Below are 21,502 nucleotides of genomic sequence, written 5' to 3' on the forward strand. Positions count from 1 at the left end.
CTCTACTCAGTAGTACCCCTCTCTAGCCAATTTGTCTGCTGAAAATTTTATTTCTCTATATGAATGTCTGAATGATGTGTTCTTCAGATTCTTCCTTATCGCCTGCCATCTATTAATCACAATCCAAAGTATCTTATTTGAAGTAAGGTCATTATCACTGCCTTTTAGTCAAAACTAAAACAGACATCCATAAAGCCACTCCTCACTGCCCATTCACCAGCAATAATCAAAGTCATTACCTCAGCCACATAGTTTGTGGCAATCCTCAATCCACCTGACGTAGCTCCTACATATCTTCCTTTACAATCTCAGCCAATAAAACCAACTCCAGCTTGACCAGGATTTCCTTTAGCAGCACCATCACAACATATTAATATTTGATTAATCCCTGGAAACTTGAAAAAGCATTCCTTCACCATCTTATTAAGCACTGGAATACACTTTATACAAAAGGCAGATAATACTTGGAAATCATACAAATCACCCCACCTCTTGCCCCTCATCCTGAGACTGCATTCCTTAGTAAAACTCAATACCTTTCTTTTAACTTGCACCCAGTTTGGTGTTTGATCTTTATACATTTTTCTGTTCCTACTAAACCATACTTCCACCATGGTAGTAAGAACACTAATGTAACAAACTTGCTTTATAGCAGGACTTTTATGCTTCACAAGATTTATTAATTCTTCAAAGTCTCCAGGAATTGGGAATTGAAAATTTTCACACAACCAGTGCCATATGTTTTCACTAAAGCTACATTTCCAGATTATATGCTCCATATAATCTTGATCTTTCCCACATAAGTAACATTTAGAAACTGTACTGAAGCCTTTTTTTTTCTAATAGTTTCTTCTGTTGCACATGCTCCTCTAAGTATTTTCCAAACATTCAAAGATATATATGGATGTATACGTACAATGATCCCATAACTTTTTGGTCCAATCCACTGAAGGAAATTTAGGTCTAACCATCTGAACTGCATTGGCTACAGAAAAATGTCCAGTTAGATCTGCACTCCAAATTATTTTATTAGCACCATCACCCAGTTGTGGTAAATCTTCTAACTTAAAAAATTGAAAAAATTCTGTAGGAATATCCCATTTCCATTGGTTATTAAGTGTTCAACTTTCCAGTATTTATGTTGTTGAATAAAAGTGTTATCTGGATACCTCTCAGCTAAAGAATAGTCAAACACCCATTTATCATTCCAAACTGAAATGCTCTGTCCATCCCCCACAATCCATCTAGAACCTTCATTAACATATTGAATTACCCATTTGAACCCAGACCAGATTGAAGATTGCTTGTATGACTAAGTCTATTCTCCCTTCCTGTTCATAAATTTAGCTTTCATAAATCTTGTCCACTCTTCATCTTCAGTCATAATTCTCCACATCGGTTTCATTAATAGTGCTTTATTGATCACTTCCAATCTTCTGATGCCTAAGCCTCCTTCAGAAACAAGAGCATTAACTTATTCTCACTTTACGGTTACTAACTTCTTTTCAGCAGGGTCCCCAGTCCACAAAAAAATTCTAATAATTCTCTCACACTCCTTTATCACTACTTTTGGCCATTTGTAAATTGACATAGTAAAAATTGGATATCTATATAACACAAATTTGACTAGTGTAAGTCTAGAAGGGAAGGCAAGTTATGTACCTTTCCAACTAGCAAGCATATCCTGCATCATTTCCACAATCCCCCATACTTGATGCACTCTCACTCTACCAGGATTGAGGATAACCCCAATATACTTATCAGGGAACTCAGACAGTTCCATATGCAAATGTTCAACAATACTCTTTCATCTAGTGTCTGATGTACTCCAGCAAAATATTTACTCTTCATTATGTTTATCACATGTCCATAAGCATTTTGATACTTAATCAACAATTCCATTAACCTATTAACAGATCTTTTATGTCCATTACAAAACAAAAAGATGTCATCTGCAAACATTAAATGAGAAGGTTGACATCCATTTCTTTGAACCATTGCCTGAATATTCCTTCTTGCACCATTTGAGTTAAATTTCTACTCAATATTTCTTCATCAATAATAAACAAAATGGGAGAAAGGGGATCTCCTTGCCTCAACCCTCTACTTACTTCAATAAAACCACAAGGACCACCATTTACTAATACTGAGACTGAGATTCTAGCTGAAGTAAACAATGTTCTCAACCATTTAATGTCCACAACTGAGAAGCCAAATCTTCTTAATACTTCAAAAACAAATTCCCAGCTTAGTGAGTCATAAGCCTGAGAAATATCCAATTTCAAACCAACATTTCTCCCCCTTCTCTTTACACTCATTTCATTTATCAATTCAGATGGCAAAACTATCTTTTCATGTATGGTTCTTCCTTTAATAAAAGCTCCTTATCGACTGGATACCAATTTATTCACCACACCACTTATCCTTGTAGTTATAATTCTTGTAATCACTTCGATACTAAATTTAGCCAATCCAATTGGTCTAAACTGTTCAGCTTTTTTTGCACCTTTCACTTTAGGTAGAAGAAACAAGAAGTTTGAGTTTAGACCCTTAGGAATAAACCTACATCTCCAGCAATATTGTATAACAGCTATCAAATCCTGACCAACTACTTCCCAAGAAAACTTATAGAAACTTCTAGGGAATCCATATGGACTAGGAGAACTACTTGCATCCATTCCAAAAACTGCATTTTTAATTTCCAAATCTGAAGGAACAACATATATTAAAAATATTATCTTCTTCAGTAAGTATTTTTGGAATTACATCAAAAATTCCAGTTGCAAACTCAACAGGTTGCTTCTTAAATTTATTTTGAAATTGCTCCACTAACATGTCAGTTATTACCTTTTGATCAGTAACCATAGTTCCATCTTTATCTTCCAATTCAACAATTGCGTTTTGAGCCTGTCTTATTCTCATATTTGCATGAAAGAAAGCAGTATTGGCTCCTCCACCCTTGATCCATTTTATTCTTTGAAAAAGCGGGGGTCTAACAACCTCACCCAATATTTCGATTAGCAATCTGTATGGACTAACTCCAATATACTTTCTAGAGAATCAACTAGACAGTCAGACTCAATCTAGATAAAAGTATATCAAAGAGTAAATATCTAAACCTCTCGATTTTGTTCAAGCAAATGGAAATCTGTGAGTCTTTATCAAATACTAGAGAGATAAACTTGGATGACACCAAAGACCAATATCCAAGTGTCAATCAATTTAAATCTACAATCAAAGGTTGGATATTCTAATTGATTGATCTTAACGCACAACCTGTGATATTTCAATTATATAACAAAATATAATGCGGAATAGAAATAACTGAGACACCAGAAATTTTGTTAACGAGGAAACCGCAAATGCAGAAAAACCCCGGGACCTAGTCCAGATTGAACACCACACTGTATTAAGCCGCTACATACACTAGCCTACTACAAACTAACTTCGGTCTGGACTGTAGTTGAACCCTAATCAATATCACACTGATTCAAGGTACAGTTGCACTCCTTACGTCTCTGATCCCAGCAGGATACTACGCACTTGATTCCCTTAGTTGATCTCACCCATAACCAAGAGTTGCTACGACCCAAAGTCGAAGACTTTAATAAACAAATATGTATCACACAGAAAAGTCTACGATGATAGATAAATTTGTCTCCCACAGATAAACCTAAGAGTTTTGTTTCGTCTTTTGATAAAATCAAGGTGAACATAAACCAATTGATAACCAGGACTTATATTCCCGAAGAACAGCCTAGAATTATCAATCACCTCACAATAATCTAAATCGTATGGTAGCGTAACTAGATATTGTGGAATCACAAACGATGAGACGAATATGTTTGTGATTTGTTTTTATCTTGCCCTATCAGAGATATAATCTCAAGTTAATTATTCAATTGAACTCGTACGATAGAAAAATGGCAAGATCAGATCGCTCAACTACAAGAGAAGTAGTTTCGTCTGGCTTCACAATCCCAATGAAGTCTTTCAGTCGTTAGCCTACAGGGTCTCGAGAAGAAACCTAAGGTTAAAGGAGAATTGACTCTAGCAAAACCAACTAGTATCACACAGGAGGTGTGGGGATTAGTTTTTCCAGTTGCTAGATGTCTCCTTTATATAGTTTATAAATCAGGGTTTGCAATCCAAGTTACCTTGGTAACAAAGCATTTAATATTCACAGTTAGATGAAAAACCTGATTTAACCAAGCTAATATCTTTCAACCGTTAGATCGAAACTTAGCTTGTCACACACAAATGAAATGTATTTCATTTAGGTTTGAGTAACCGTTCCTAAACGTGTACACTTAGTTGGTTCACAAATAGTTAACCAATGGTTAGTCATATGAGCACTTCCATATTAATCGTATTCATCTTCTTCACATAACTAGTTCAAATGACTCATAAGAACTAGTTGAAGAGTTGTTCAATTGCTTAGGTCTTTATGAATAGACACAATTGAAACAAAATTGGTTTGATTCACTTGAATCAATTCATGAACAATATAGCCACGGTTTGCAAAGATTGCATTCCTTATTGATTTATTTTTTAAGTTCATGAACTTCCGATTTGAGAAATATAAGCAGCTTGGGTACGTGTACGGGTACGTGTACCACAGCTACCGGATTTGAGTTTACAAACTCAGCAGAAATTTTCGGTCGAAAACTTCTGTGGGTATGCGTACCTAAGGTGGTTTAACGGTTTGCAAACTTACAAACTCAGCAGAAATTTTCGGTTCGAAAACTTCCGCTGGTACGCGTACCCAACCTGTCTCCTTCACCAATATCGTATGCACACATATGCACACACTTGGTTTCCGGCACATGGATTTATACATTAATGTGCGAACACACTATATATGCTTATATCCATAGTTGGTTATATAATCTCAACTCTACATTTCAATCATTGAAACATTCTTCTATAATGTTATAACAGTCGTTATTCACAACTATCGTCATCAAAGCTATTTTCAAGATTGAAACGTCATCATGACTTCCGTCACGGGTTAAGATGAAAAGTGGTTTAAGCGAAAGCTTACCAACACATATTTCGAGAAAAAGATAGGCGAGTAAACTCGGCTCGAAATAGCAAATGTGTATGTATGAAAACTATCATACTTGTACGACTTTTGTCTCAAGAGTAGGAGATAGAGTAGATAGACTTTTGAGTGATAGATAAGTTCAAGTCTCCACATACCTTTTGGTCGGATGAAGTTCCACTGGTTCCTTGAGTAGTTCTTCGTCTTCGTAAGATGATCGCCATGGAGTCTGGAGCTCAACTACACTAAACTTTCCTAAACCGAGACTTAGCTATAAATAGTCTAGAAATCAAGACATATAGTTTTGACAACTAAACTTGACAAACATGCTTGAGATAGCAACGCATGCGAGTTCGACCGAGCAATGCTCTAACACTCTTGACTTAGCTTGCATAAGTATATTATATTGTTGGGCAACTACTTCATATTTACCTCTACCAGTTACTAATTTATTCAATAATTCTACATTTTCAGGATCTGCATCAGATAATATTGAAGCACTCTTAACATCTTTTTCAGTTGTTTGCACTTTTTTCCTTAGATCATCAAAAAAAAATCCAATTCCACTGCTTCACATAATATTTAAACCTTTTTAGTTTACGAAGAAATTGAAAAGCTGGATTACCTTCGCATACTCCCCCAAAGATTGTTGTATCAAAATTAAGAAATCTGGACGAGTAGTCCACAGTGATACTCAAAGACAAACACGGAAACTTTGGGGAAATGGTGAGATTATAAAATAAAATTTTGTTGCCCTCTCGTGGGAAGTGATAATTTTATTATGGATAGCTATTAGTTAAAAACAGTAACTTTTTATAATCTAAAAAACATCAGAAATAAATTATTTTAACATGAAAATTTAAGATAGTTACAAAAATTCATCTTCCAAGTTCTATATGGGGTGCCATCACCTTCTAAGTTTCAAGCCAACTTAGCCACCACCAATATACACACACGATGATACAAATGGCTTTGACAATTCAGCTGAGAGCAAAACGAAGGACATGCGCATCCACGATATGAGTCATATGACACAGAGATGGCTTCTTGCCAAGTGCATATTCAACATTCTTCCCTTTTCTTTTTGGTATTTGCAGCACACATTTGGCACGTCATCCAGAATCCTAGATCCCATCACCATTCCTCCTAGCAGATCTACATAAGCAATTACTGCCGTAACTTGTAAATCATTAACTAATTGAAGGATCCCCGAAATTTCATTTCATCTGCCTCAAAAACACTGCTTTGATATTCTTGAAAACGGGAAGAATAAACCTTAGGATTTACTGAAGTAATTTTTCGCGAATCAAACTGGAGTGCTTTGTATGCATGCTCTAGACGCTTGACTACATTATACCCTTGAAGCATATCTATGATTCCAAAAAACAGTCTCACATTGTTAAAAGATTGTGCAGCACTTCCGACTTCATTTTTAGGTACAGCACGTGCCTGTGTTTTAAACCCAAGTTTCGCATCAGACCTGCCAAGTAACTACATTCGTGAGTTAAGAAGAAGTACAGGAGCATAAAAGACAAAGCATCTCCAGCGTCTAGGGCAGGGACTCATGTATACAACAATGACTCTTAAAGCCTACGAACTTAAGAAGGTTTTCACCTAAATTAACTTAGATTCACCAGCTGATTCATTGGTGTATAGGCAGCTTATCCTGTAGTTTATTCAAAACCATCAGCTGTGCTGCTGCGAAAGAAGAATATGAAACAGCAGCTTAGGGAAGTGAAGAAGTGACTAAAGGATATAAGTCATACTTTAACTACGTTTGATGCTTAGTGCAGAGAAGTCAATAGCTCGAAGAGGCCAATACGAAGATACAAGACTCTGCAACAAATAAAAAGTCTGAACCAACACACACTTCCAAAGAGTTCTCAAAAAATGTTCAGTTTGTCCCAAAAGAAGTAAAACATTACACAAAACACGACATACATAGTACGATATTCTGATGGATTAAGGAATTCCTACATCATGACCTTAATACCAAAATATTGGGACTTGATGCAGTATAGTCGAGCGAGCCATGGGTCACAGCCTCACATTATGACTGGTTTCAGTATACGATCCCCGAACAACTGTTCCCCCTAGACAATTCACTGTATCTATAATATGTACTCTGAGGTCAAGGGCAGGAGTGGCCAAAGCAATAAAGACAACTGGTTGTTCGAGTAAGATCTTACTTGTAAGTTTCTCGCTGTCGTCAAGTAATAGCTCAGTGCTCCCTTGTCTCCACGACGAATCCGGAGGGAATGAATTCCCAGTAGTAAGACTTCGTCCATTTGTTGATCCTAAAGGAAAAATTCAGGAAAAAAGAGGTGAGTAAATTTCATTTTAGGAACTACCTTTCTAACAACTAACATTCTAAATCCATTTTCAGCATTTATAACAATTTGTAAAACAAGAGATGAATACGGGATCTGGGAATACAACAATTTCATTATTTCTCATCAATCTTATTAATATACACACAACATTTTTAGTATATTCATATAAAGCACTGCGTGAGTTTACAAAACAAAATGGCAGGAAAAGTATAGTAGGAGAAATAACCTCTTGTAGGAGCTTCAATATGTATTCCTAGCAGAAGACTGTAACCCATGATGCCAGCTTCCTCCAAAAATTTACAGTCTTTCTTAATCTGTCTGCAAATGAAATATGAAGATGAAAATCATAAGAAAGAATAGGAGCAACTACAGTATTCATTTTGAAAAAGGTTGATGGACAGAAATCTGAAACTTTATCATTTTACTTTGAATGGTTACCTTCTGTTCACATAAAAGTTGGTAAACAAGGGAAGCAAAGTAGTATACTAACGGTAAACAAGGGAGGCAAAGTAGCATACTGACGTGAATAGACAATGGAGGGTTAAGGGATTGAGGAAGAAAGTTAAATTGAGATCGTGATCTTTAAATGTTGTAGCTTCATCAATTGTCACTTTATTCATGGACCGTCCTTGAGATGAGCCTTTAAGGTCGAACCGTCTGTGCAGATATAAATCTGTCTGAAGTATGTTTCCCATTACAACAAAGTATATCTGTCCAATGAGTAACATTTTAATAATTACAATCCCGATGAGTAGGAAAGCGAAATATTGAAATATTAAACTATTTAGGAATTTTGGTTAGTTAGGTCACTATTCCCTCATTTATCATACAAAAATGGTTGTACCAATGTACACAAATTTAACCAGAGAATGAAAATAATAGGAAGAAACACGAAAGTCGAAAGGAGCCTTACAAAAGTTAAAAGAAAAAACTTTATTAGTTGTGACAACAAAAAACTGCCTAACTTTTGAGCAAATTCTAGGATATAAGGGCAACGGGATGTTTAAACTATATAAATGATTCATCTAGCCAAATTATATTACAGCATCTAAAATCTTGGAGATAATTCAATTGATAAAATTTATTACCTTTGTACCCCCAACTGGTCTCACCACATGAAGTCCATAGAACTTTGTTAGCAATGTGCTCCCAAATGTTTGTACATGATCAACGTACTTCGGAAGCATTGCTAAGAGTGCCTACACAAATCAAGAACGAAAAACAATTAATCACACATAAAGCAAGGGGTGAAAATAATTATCTTCACCCTTAAATCGATCTGAGTGTTAACTTGAATAATTCATTTGGTATCAGGGAAAACGAAGCAACAATGTCACTCTTAGTTGTGTGGATATAAACCTCTGAAACGAAATATACTGTGAAAACCAGCAAACCTAAGAAAATTCCTACCAACACACAACTTAAAGACCAGAACTTTCTTGGGTATCGGACTGATTGAAGGCTGTATTCCTTCACTATATCTATTAAATAACAAAAATGTCTGTATACAGGATTACAAACAACACTAGATCAACTTCGTTAATTCTAATGGATACTTCCAAAATTTATGAAATCAATCAGTGCGCAAGACAACACTAACCTCAACTGTACAACCACAACTTCACTAACTTCACTAAAAAATATTGGGTGTAAACTCAAAGTAATGGTTTTCAATTTTTTTGATAGAAAAAATTAAATAGTAGATAGCCAGTTTCTTGTCATCTTGTAATTCCATAGAACACTGTATGCGGCAGCCTTTCTTCTTGACACTTCTAATAACAATCAGCTCATGCTCTTAGAATATCTAAACATGGAATGCTATACTACTAAGTTTGGGATCACTTCTTGAACTCTACTTCTCAGTCAAAGTTGGAACTCTAAACTATATCAATTTCTAATTATAACATCCTTACATTCTTTTCTCTTTGGTCAACAGTATCCGTACTTAAAGCATGTTTCTTCAGCATTTACTCCCGCCCTAGTTTCAATACCTTATTTGAAATAGATAACAGTTCCACCAAAATATGTGTATTTAACTTAACTTCATGAACAACAGTTGGTGCAGTATCTACCTTTTTTTCAGTTTTGCGGATAGTTTTTACCACAAACCGATCATCATGAGACAAATAAAGCAGTTTTCCACTCTTTCCCAGTGAACAGAGCTCCACTAATGTCTCAATACCACATACGGATAATACGTAGTTAGCAGATTCAATATTGTCAAGCCCTTGAATGTGCCTAGAAGAAAATTTCAATAGACGAATCAGCTTCACTAGAAGGAAAAGAAGAAAAAGCTCAAGGTTAAACACCAGAGCCTAGCAAAAGTGCTCTATAGGAGTGACTGAGTGAGTATAACATTTTTTGTAAAGATGTACAGAAAGGAGAATAGTGTTACTTCATTAATAAATCCAAATGTTCAGGAATTAGGGGAGACTGAAGGCAGCTATAACATCAAAACTGGATGGGTTTGCCTTAATTGAGCATTGGAACCAAAATTTCTGTGTAAATATCTTATGTATTATTCTAAAAAATAGATCTCAATAAAGTGTTGTGCCCAAACAAAGATACAGGTAGACAGTTGAATAACGATATAGAGCGAACCTGAAAACTGCCGGGCAGTAATCTTTCCATCCAAATTCTGTAATATTTGCAGCAGGGAAACGTTTGAACCATTCTTTGGAAACCGTATACATATGCGTTTGGATGCTTTGAAGTCTTGGTCTGAAAATTCCCTTCTTGGAGTTTCCATATACTGCTGCAAAAGACAACGTAAAAATTATTTGTGACAGGTGAAATGACATTTATTTTTCATGACACTGTAGCATAAAGAACTGATTCGGACTAAGTTCAGTACTGCATCAAATACCAAATACAGGACTAAAATTCTACAAACAATAAATAATTTGCCTCACATCAGTCAGATTAATGCACTAGAACGATGCCGACATGCATCAAGCAGAGACATGCTTCACTCAAGCTCATCAAACATCTAAGACAATGTACCATTTCAAATTTGGTAAGCATTCGTAGTTTAATCTGGTAAGCATTCTCGAAACAGTATATACACGCAAGGTGATTAAAGGAAACAATGGCTTTCAGAACCCAACGAAGATAAATAATTATTTTTGTTCAAATATTATTCCGTGAAAACAATATTATCAAAAATCTTTCACTTCAAACAGCTAATTATTTAACAAATTTCTTGTTAGGAAACACCTTCTGACACACACCATGAAATATTCGAATTCTCATTTAGGGTATAAAAAAGCAGATATCCTTAATTAATTCCATACATCATTACATTGAGACAGTTAAAAATTAAAGACAGTTACATATTAAAATTTCATAATAAAGATTTTGAAATTTCTCAGATTATTAGAAGTCGATAAGTTACCTGTCAATAAGTTGTCGATGATGAGAGGAAAAGCTTCTAAAAGCGAATAAAAATGGAAAGTTTTCTCTACCTAGGTTATAGAAATACATGCCCATAAAACCCTGAAAAGGGAACATTTTCACTGGTGATTATACCAAGAATTTTTCGCGCCAAATATAGATAGAGTGATTTTGTGATTCAAAATGGAGTAGTTGGTTGTGATTTGGTTATTAAAAATCACCCAAAAATGACTGAACCACATTTCTTGTCATAATTATACGAAGCACCCTAATGTTTTCGGATCATTGGATTATCTGGCTGATAGTCAAAAATTAAAATTAAATATTGGGGAAGGACCGGTTGACAAGGTTATTAGGCCGGTTCCTGTGCGTGATGTCAAAAAAAAACGCTGTCAACCACGAGGGGATTAGCCCAGTTGGTCAGGAGCCTGACTCTCAAGTAGGAGGTCAGCGGTTCGAGTCTCCGCTCAATCGTAAATTATACTAACTTTAACATGGGCTTAAGAGGGTCAGTGGGAAGTAAGCCAGTGGCTACGCTGTCAGGGGGCAGGACGGGCCTATGCCTAGCATCAAAAAAAAAAAAAAAAAAACTCTGTCATATCAGGTGGCCTGGCAAACCAGCCGCGTCAGGTCGAGCGATATTTTGGATGGCAAGGCGATATAAAGATTACTATCTCCCTTATGAAGCATAGTTTGGACAACTTAGGTAACAAGTTAAAGAGCAGTCCGGATTCATTTTTGGGAAAACTAAATCCATGGTTGTGGTTTGCTTTAATTAAAATTAATCATTATGAGCGTTTTATTAATTAGTGTCTCATTAATCTCTCATAATGAATAATTTATTAAATTTTCATCATTTAATGTCCTCTTAATTAATCTAATAAATATGTATTTTTACATTAATAAATAATATTAATAAAAATTATATCAATAGAAATTAGTGGTTAGCAGTGGAAGAAATAGTGGCTGGTAGAAGCGGTGGTGGTGGAGCCGATAATATCAGTGGTGGTGGAAAAAATAATGTTGAAGGGTGGTTTTATGGTGGTGATGTTGGTGAATAGTCGTGAACATTATTAGTTTTGTATATTTACAACACAGACAACATTGTATCGTGAAAGATGTAGTTGGTCATCACGATTGACAAAAACAGATATCATATTTTGTGAAAATATGAAAATTTGGCTACAAAAATTTGTGATTAGCCAGATTATGAAAATTTGGCTATCACAGGTAGTCGGGGTTTCAATCTATTCAAAACTTTTTGGTCTAGAAATGTGAGATTTTCTCAAGAATCAATTTTTCGTTCATATTTGTTTAGACTAAGTAGAAATAGAATTTTGATTTCATCTTGATTCAAAAACGGCTTAAAATAAAATTGATTGCAATACAACCGAGTATATAACAATAAAAAATATAATTGAAAAAATTAATTAATCTAAGTTTGTTCAATCAAAACTTTACTCATGATGTGTGTGATTTAAAATTAGAGGTACGACAAACGGCCAACGGGAGGACGCGACGGTTGTGGTGGAGAAATAAATGGTATTAGATGGTTTTGCAGTGCTGGCGGTGGTTGGTGAGTAGCAATAGGCTACGATAATTTTGTGTCGCTACAAAATGAGTAACATTATAAATTAGAAGTTGTGGTTGATGGTCTTATTAATAAAATGTTGGCAATCTTGTGTATAAACTGCAATAAAACAAACAGAGAAGAAGAGAAATGCAAACTCAATTAAACGAAACCAAAGTCGAAGCAAGGATTATATCCTCTAGCCTTAAAACAGATTCACCCCGCACTGGTGCTTACGGATTATCAATATCTGTCTCCCAGGATACAACGACTATCTTCTCGATGTAGTAGCACTCCAAACTTCGAGAAACGGCGAACCAAACTTAAAGTGATGAACTCTCTCTGAACACAAACTTAATGATTTTAGAATGCAGTAGGATGATAATTAGGTTTCTGATTGATTGATCTTTTCTAAGAGTGTGCGGGGTATTTATAGAAATTACTAGTACTTCTTCATGAAGAATCATGATGCTTCAAATACCTCTTCAATTAAGAGTCATGATGCTAGAAGGATTTTTCCAAGGGTTGCGTCTTTTGAATTCCTAATTGAATTCCCCGTACAATTTTGGTTTTAGGTTCCGTTTAGTTTCAACCGTGAAACTAAAACTGACTTAACTTAACTAACAGGCTAAATTAAGATTAAGCCCAAACCATTATGTACAACCCAAATCCAAACCGGTACTAGACCAAGGATTTTCTATTCATATACAGTCGGAATTATACTCAATTTTCCAATATAAAATAATCTCGGTTAAAATACGTGAAAGATCAAAAAAATAAAATAAACCAAAAAGTGTCATGTTATATAGTTACCACAAACAATCGGGCACACGGTAAAATCAATACACAAAAAATTACTTATTATCAGGAGGTGTCGTTATGGTAAGGGATGTACCCTAGGTATGCATACTTTTCTGCCTATTTCTTTGTATTGTATTATACAATGAAGCTTTGCTAAGTTAGGAAGATAAAGACCGGTCCTGATTTTTCCTTCCAATTGGTAAATTCACGGTTTCTTTCAATCCCATGAATACACGTTTATTTGAGAAAAAATTATTACATATTCTTTTATTCCCATCTCAAAAGTCAAAATCAAAATGGAAAAATTTGATCAACTGAAAATAACGAACATGCCTTTCGATAAAATTGACCAATTGATTTGTCGCTCACATTCGGTAGGATGAGTGGGTTTGAAAACTCTAATTCCTTACTTTAGAGCAAACGAAAATAAGAAATAAAGTTGGGAAGGGAGATAGATTGCGGAGAGGAAAAAACTCAAATCTAAGAGTATAATTCAGCTTAATATTGTTTCAATTTTCTATCAATCTCCGTCCACCAAAACGTACATCTGTGACCTTAAACTACTCTGAGTTAACAACGTATGAGAAAATCTTTTTTTTTTAATATATATATATATATTGTTTCATGTATGAATTTTTGGAATTTCTATCATTTTCTTGAATATCATTTATTGTATTATATATTTAGCTGAAGCATACATTTTCAAAGATAACCTTATTGATTACAATAACCTCATGGTTGAAATTTAGGTGTGCCTGTATTTTGTGGTTAGTCATGTTATGAAAATTTGGCTATCACATGTCATCGGGGTTTCATTTATTCACAACTTTTTTGTCTAGGTTTAGACATTAGAGGAAATAGAATTTTGATTGCATCTTGATAGATAAACTTAGAGAGAAACTTATAAGGTTTTTCAGATTACACGTTATAATTTGACAATAGATTGGTATTTACAAAATAATCTTACATGTATACAAAAGCCTCTGTTCTCCGGGGTTATGTTTCAAAGTACAGAATAATTTGACTAGAAGTTATTTTCAATAAATAATCTAACATGATTATACGTAATTTATATAACACCCTTACCATTATGGAAAGATAAAGAGTGGCTAAGATTTTTTTAGGGAAAAGCTAAATCAACAGTTGTGGTGGTTTACATCATAATTGTATATCAATAATTTCTCATAATAAATATTGTATTAATCCTACATTATAAATATCTTATGATTATCTTCATAAATAAACTTTCATTAATCTTACATTATAAATATTTTTTACATCATAAATATCTTATAATTATCTTTATAAATTAACTTTCACTTAATATTTTATTAATTTTTCATTATAAATGTCTTATAATTTTTAAACATGTTTTCCTTTAGTGGGAAAGAGTACGATGGAGAGTGGAACATATTACAAGAAATTGGATGGGAGCCTTGCAACAAGATGGGCTCCAACCTATTTTTGAATGACAACCCTAAGTTCCTAACCTATGGAAAAGAAAATCTCTCACTTTAACATTCGCAACATTAAATATTCATCATTAAATAAATATAGTTTCATTATTAAATTTTTTGTTAATGTTTTAAATGTTTTATGATTATCTTAATAAATACTTTTATTAAATAAATAATAAATTCGTTAGTAATCATATCAGTCGGGTGGTATTTGCGGGTGGTGGTCCATGGAAGCTGGTGACGATGGTGATGAGGTAGTGGTGGTGGAAGTGCAGGTGGTCAGTGTGGTAATCAGGTAGTGGACAATTCTTATTCTATGTCGTTAGGACATAAGTAAACTATTACGGAAGTTGTGGTTGATTTTTTTAATGTGAAAATGGAAGTTGTGGTTGATTTTTTTAATGTGAAAATAAGTTGGTTATAATACAGAAGAAACAATTGTACATGCTCACCGTAATTTTCCCTAAAAACAACCTTAGAAGAATTCAAGGATGATAGGGTAATAATCTACTATTTGGATAGTAAAGGTTTTCAGTTGGTCCCACTACATGTTTCACTCAGTGGTTTCTTCGAGACAATTATTACGGTCAACCTAGCATTTCTAAAAAAAACATCAAAAAATATTGTCACTATATATATATCCAACAAAAAAAAATACAACGGTTAAAACTCACATATTCTTCTTTCACTTATTATGAAGACCGTGTCGTTACGGCACGGGTGAAGTTCTTGTTGGCATTATAAATTTCATCGCTCGATGGAAAGTGATCGTTAACTGCTATTTTCCACTTACTTCATTCCTATATATATATTCTTCATATCATCAGATTAATCACACCTATTTTTATTATAAATTAAAAAATTTATTTATATCTTGTACCTGTATTCTCAATTTGCTTACTTTAAATTTCATAATCAATGACGAATTCCGATGAAAAGATGCAAATCTATATCGATCGAATGAAATCACCGCAAGAAATGTATCTTCGGATGTTGCGAAAACATGATGATTAGGAGGCTGAAGATAGAGAACTAAACAACACTATGACGTTTGTAGTGGTGAAATATCACAGAGACTCGTGGTAGCATTCTGAAGCACCAAAGTAGGATAAGAGCGAAGCACCCAGTCCTTTCCAAAAGGCCCAACGCGGTAATCTAGATATCTACCACATCTATCTAGAAGCGTGGCATGTTGAAAGCATAGGATCAACGCTCGAGTTTGAATTAGGAGAACATGCATTAAATGTTGTGAGCATGGCACACACGAAGTGATTAGACGGTCAGAACGATGTGAAACCCGACGAAGGAAGACTTGCAAGACACTCAAAGGTCGGGTCAAGAAAATCACTATATTGGGAGGTAGGGAATCAGAGATAGCATGTTGGGGAAATCGGGTTATACCTCCCGACGAGGACATATCAGTTTCGCTGGTCGGGCTTAACATTGTAGTTTCACTGTACGAGCATCTTGTCTATAAAAACCAAACTATGCTATGAGACAAAGACAGGTTCTGTAAGTATGAGAGTAAAGAGCAACTAAGTTGAGAATCGTTCTTGAGAGACTCCTAGCTTATCCTAGCAAGTCGTAATTGTCGTAACTTAATAAGATCATCCTTTCACCCCCGTGGACGTAGGTAATCATGCTAAACCACGTATATCTTTGTGTTTGATGTCATGTTTTTCTTTACTTCTTAATTATCATTTTGAATGTTCGATGTAGGATGTTAGATTTTTAACAACTACATTTTAGCGCTAGAAACAGGGACACACGTCTTGTTGAATACCTTTGTGGTCGTTCTATATCACTAAAGTATATTTAAAAGCTCAAAGGCATCTATGATCTTTGTTTGAGCTAAGAAAGATCTTCGGTGTGATGAAGGATGTGATTGTTAATGTTTTAAAATGTTTTAAAATGTGATTGTTAATGTATTTGAGTATGTTCAGTATAGTTCAACATCTTGTTCTGTTCAAACTTGTTTGTATTTTTCTCTCGAAATTTTGTCATCAAGTTCATCTCACTGTGTCGATAAGATCTCTGATTCTTGTTGAAGCTAAGAAAATTCTTCGAGAATGGGTGGGATGCTTTATTAGTTAGCGTTGGCGTGATAAAATCGTGTCCGAGTCTTTTTGGGTGTAGTATGTGGTGCTTCTATATTTAACCTAAATGATATTAATAGTTAACTTTCCGGTGTTGTTAGACTCCGGGGTTCTATCTATAAACTCTGTCTCGAGTTTGTTGAATACTTTTCGAAGGTTGACAAACATATTTGGTCTTCATTCCTCCTTATATAGGGTTAAGGTGATTTTCTAACAAAATATTTCATTCATTTCTATTCCGGTCAGTTAGGATAAAGATTGTAAAACCTTAGAATCATCTACGTTAAAAAATCTTGCGAGTCATTTTGATTATTAAGTGATAATGACAAATCATTAATCGAGATATAGACGGCTTGTTCCTTAAGAAAACAATCTCACGTGAGGATAAGTTAAGGTCTATGCAGGAAAAATACCACATCTTGTGTGCATGTTATCAGTATTGATTTATTTCGGTCATCGGAGCACGTATAGTGACGCCTGCCTTTTCATATGAGGTGTCAGAAAAATATTATTTTGCTAGAAGTTCACTGCACAAACCTAGTTTTAAAGCCATAATATCTTTTCCAGAGGCATCAGTTTCCAATGAACTACCTTTGCAGGGTATGAGCTCTGCAAGAACTGAAAAGTTATACCGCAAAACTGACAGTCATATGAAGACTAGGAGATTCAGGGATTAACAAATGACAAAAATAACTTTATTTCTCATCTTTTTTATTTACCAAAGACATATCGGAGTGAGGTATTGTTATGTTTCTAACATAGGTTACTTTCGGGAGAAGACATACAAGCACAATCTGATGGCGAGTACTGCGACCCCGACGAAGAATCTGCAAAGTCGGACATTGGGTGAAACGAGATAACAAGAGGGACTGACATCACTAAGGTAGAAGAGTACTCCAGTTCCAATGCAGGTATGGGTCCATAGACCAAGGGTGGACATGCCACCAGTTAAGAGAATTTTGTTGTCTAGTCCACTAAACCTGACCCGGGTTAATGGCTAGTCCAGCGGGAAAATATATTTACTCGCTAGTCTAAAAAGGTTTTGAAAAGAGTAAAATTACTCTACTAACCCTAACATATAATACTACATATGTTGTTACATATAACATATGTAGTATGTAGTAAAATATGTAGTATGTAGTAACATGTGTTACTACATATAAATATTGTTATGTTATGTATTGATATTACATATCAATATGTAGTATCAATATGTTATGTACTACATATAAATAAATACAATTATGTTATGTATTGATACTACATATCAATATGTAGTATCAATATGTTATGTACTACATATCAATATTGTTATGTTATGTATTGATACTACATATTAACATTGTTATGTTATACTACATATTAATACTAGTAACATATATATGTTACTAGTTACTACTATTTGTACTAGTTACTACTATTTGTACTAGTTACTACTAGTAAACTAGTATACTAGTTTACTAGTACATATGTTACTACTAGTATAATAAAGTAGTTACCTAATTTACTAGTAACATATTTTTGTTACTACCAGTATAGTACATATTAATATGTAGTATCACCATATTGATACTACTAGTATGTAGTAACGTACTACCAGTAAAATTTACATGTGTTGATATTAATTAGATCTGGAAGGGTGTTTTAGGCATTTAGAAAACACATTTTATAATCTCCACAAAGTTTTTGGACTAGCGAGTAAATAATCTGGTCCAAAAACATGTTTTTGGACAAGCGAGTAAATGTTTTTCACGGATGGACTAGCCATTAACTGGGTCATGAAAAGCTGGATTAAACAGTAATTCCTATACCAGTTAATGAAGATCTAAAACCGGTCTTGGAGGACAATGATGTTGTCGTGAGAGATCTTCCTGAAGATGGACTGGCGGCATTAGACACGAAAGAAGAGGAGTAACGACGGGTGCATCGTGGGATCAAGAACTAGGTGATGACTAGGGCATTACGACAAACCCATACGGCAATGGATCGAGAAGTGGATAGGCAACATCAAATTCGGCTCGGGAAGAGGAAACATGTCGAGTGAAATGGTTACCATAAAAACTTGTCAATCTATGAAAGCAAGGATACAACTTTGGCCATGATACTAGTCAACCAAAAGAGGTAGGAAGAAATGATGAGGGACCACGAAGGAACCTCATCTTAGTACAAGAAAACAACCATCAAAGGTTTAAAACAAGAAAACAACTTTTTGCATCCCCACATACTCATACACTAATATTTTGATTTTGTACACCCTTTTTTGAATAACATGAATTGTTCGTCGGTTCGGATTCCCTAACGTTTTTGTAATATTTTGTATCCCCCCGTTTCAAAAGTTAGTCTCATTTACTAAAAAACCTAGGAAATAGTAACTTAGAAACTAATGATGGCTTTATCTTTTTGTGCAGTAAACCTAACCACCTTAATTCTAAAAAAAAATCTTTTTTTAAAAAATACTAATTAGAACAAGAGATGAGTTTATTTATCGTAGATGGATAAGATGGTAGAGATAATTGGATGTTTATATGGTTGGCCGAGAGGAATCTATTTATATAGGAAAATCCATTTATTGTTTTCATTGTAAGACATATCAATATCTTGTAAAAATAAAAGGAAATAAGTGACTGGGCGCCTGCAAAAAATCTAGAATAAGATTGAAAGAAGTGATTGGGCGCCTGCAAAATCTATAGAATGATATTGAAAGAGTAACGAGACACCTGCAAAAATACGATGTAATATGGGTTGTAATAATATTTTTATAATCAAATCAGGATATGTTATGATAGTACACTCTAGAAAATACAAAACCTTAAACAAACGAGATATCCAAATTGTAAACCCTAACTCACTTGCACTGGAATCACGGTTACACTTAGCATGTTCATCGGGCCTTTAAATTCGTAGGAGACCTATTGGATGAGTTGTGTCTAGTGAGGGTTTATAGAGAGATACACCCACAAAACCTATCACTACCTAAATTAGTCTTCATCAGAGTCTCCTGGAATGGGATTGTGTTTCAGTTGTGATACTAGATCAGAAAACTTTGTCTTTAAAAATTGACAGCACTCATCAAGTTCAAATTCTCCGCCTTTTAGTTAAGAGTACTTTATTTGTTCATCCTATCCTACAACATCAAACATTGACATCAGTGTTTATTAGTTGGAAGTGATATATATTAAAATATCAAAAAGTAATTGGATAAAGATTCACCAAGATTTCAGTTGTCATTGCTTCAGGACATCTGGATTTGTCGAAAAATGCTTGCTTGGAGGGCTAAAAAAAACGTTACTTCTTCTTGGATTACCATATACTTATAAAAAAATATTTTTTCTATTCTTTGGCGAAAGTTTCCATAATCTCATTTAAAATAATGCCATACTCGGTTCCAAAAGGTATTAATTGGTAATGCTCCTTGCACAACTTCTAGACACGAGCTTTAAGTGACCCAAGTTGTGATGATGACAAATTATTCTATTGAATCATAAGTAGCCATGTAAGTTGAAGATATTCTTAGATTGGATTTAGTAGAGGAAGTTACTTTTTTACTGGAGATGAAACGCATAATAAAATGATTTTGGTATTTTTTGATCGGTGCATAAGAAGTGAATTTAAAGAGTCATTGATAAACTAAATTTTTTGAAAACCACATCCCTTGAAATACAATGACTTGGCAGATATAGCCGTTGATAGCACAACCACAATCAAAGTTAAAGAAAGTGAAAAGGAAGTTATACTCTACATTACATTCATTCAAACATAAAGTTGCAACACTGAAGAGGTTAAAGTACAACCACCTCACCACTATAACGAAAATTATATTTCTTCTAAAGTTGGTTCAAGTCTTTGCTTTCATATTTATCTTCATCTTCATCTTCATCTTCTGCCTCCACATATCCATCTTCATAAACATGTTCACCTTCATACTTATAACCATCTGGAACTTGTTCATAAAATTTTGATCCACCATCTTCAACATCACCAGGAACTTGTCCATAATAATCAAATGCACCATTTTCAGTTTGACTATGAACTACTTCTTCATATAAGTATGTATCATTATATTCTCCATCTAATGATGTTGATTCCACGTATTCCATATCTGAACCTTTAACACTTGACGCCTATGATGATTGTGTTTGGCCGCCTCTACCAGGACGCAATTTAATGTGCGCAACAAGATCAACTCTTACTTAAAGGTACAATTCAAGATCTTTTAGACCTGAGATAAAAACACGACGATCATCAATAGGCTCTGCAATTTAATGTGTGCAACAAGATCAGTTCTTAGTTAGGAGAAGGAACAATTCAATTTCATTTCCTATTTTGATGCTCGTGCTGAATAATCATTTTGTGCAAAATAAGACAACATTTCATCATTAGGTTCAGATTAAATTATTGCCAATACTTACATGGAGATCCGATAATTATAAATTTCCCTTTAAATACTCCAAAGCAAGCTCAACATCTTCCCTTTTAGCTATTTGATACTTGTTGAATCTTACCAAGTTTGAGACCTCCAATGTCAGAGTGAAAGCTTGTACAATTGTAGTCAACTTTGGATAGATATCACTGGCTCAGAAATAGCTCATGTTGTATTGGTGACCATTGATGACATAATTATATGGTACACTCTTGACCAAGCCTTCCAAAAAGAACATGTCAAAACTATAAATCATATGATGCCACCGCTTCTAATACCATTGAATTGTATTTCTCTTTACCCTTCTATATTCCTTGCCGAACTATCGGGCATTCCTTTCATGGCCACTACATACAATCGATACTACATTACATTCCAGGAAGTCCTC

General features: G+C 34.5%; 1 protein-coding gene across 6 annotated transcripts; it reads right to left on the reverse strand.

Moving 5' to 3' along the window:
- Positions 1-5,836: 5,836 nt before the first annotated feature.
- LOC113299198 (phosphatidylinositol 4-phosphate 5-kinase 9-like) lies at positions 5,837-11,046 on the reverse strand. 6 transcript variants are annotated; one of them, XM_026548172.1, is made up of 9 exons: positions 10,772-11,046; positions 9,979-10,132; positions 9,450-9,615; positions 8,466-8,576; positions 7,900-8,087; positions 7,604-7,695; positions 7,234-7,341; positions 6,659-6,739; positions 5,837-6,524 (listed from the first exon to the last, which is right to left on the reverse strand). In XM_026548172.1, the coding sequence occupies exons 2-8, from the start codon at positions 10,068-10,070 to the stop codon at positions 6,687-6,689; spliced, it is 810 nt and encodes a 269-aa protein (XP_026403957.1). In that variant the 5' UTR covers positions 10,071-10,132; positions 10,772-11,046; the 3' UTR covers positions 5,837-6,524; positions 6,659-6,686. The 6 variants fall into 6 exon arrangements, with proteins under 6 accessions (XP_026403957.1, XP_026403956.1, XP_026403959.1 ...); XM_026548171.1 differs by having other exon boundaries at positions 6,659-6,742; XM_026548174.1 differs by lacking the exon at positions 6,659-6,739 and having other exon boundaries at positions 5,837-6,535; positions 10,772-11,045.
- Between the last annotated feature and the right edge of the window lie 10,456 nt (positions 11,047-21,502).

This window comes from Papaver somniferum, chromosome 7 (assembly GCF_003573695.1).
Source record: "Papaver somniferum cultivar HN1 chromosome 7, ASM357369v1, whole genome shotgun sequence".
NCBI classification, from domain to species: domain Eukaryota; kingdom Viridiplantae; phylum Streptophyta; class Magnoliopsida; order Ranunculales; family Papaveraceae; genus Papaver; species Papaver somniferum.

Bases quoted from the DNA above. Each gene is read 5' to 3' on its own strand.
- LOC113299198 (XM_026548170.1), bottom strand. From the start codon at position 10,070: ATGTATACGGTTTCCAAAGAATGGTTCAAACGTTTCCCTGCTGCAAAT. The intron at 9,616-9,978 runs GTTCGCTCTATA...ATTTTCTTCTAG, and splicing joins TACTGCCCGGCAGTTTTCAG to GCACATTCAAGGGCTTGACA. The intron at 7,696-7,899 runs GTCAGTATGCTA...TTTCATTTGCAG, and splicing joins ACCCTCCATTGTCTATTCAC to ACAGATTAAGAAAGACTGTA.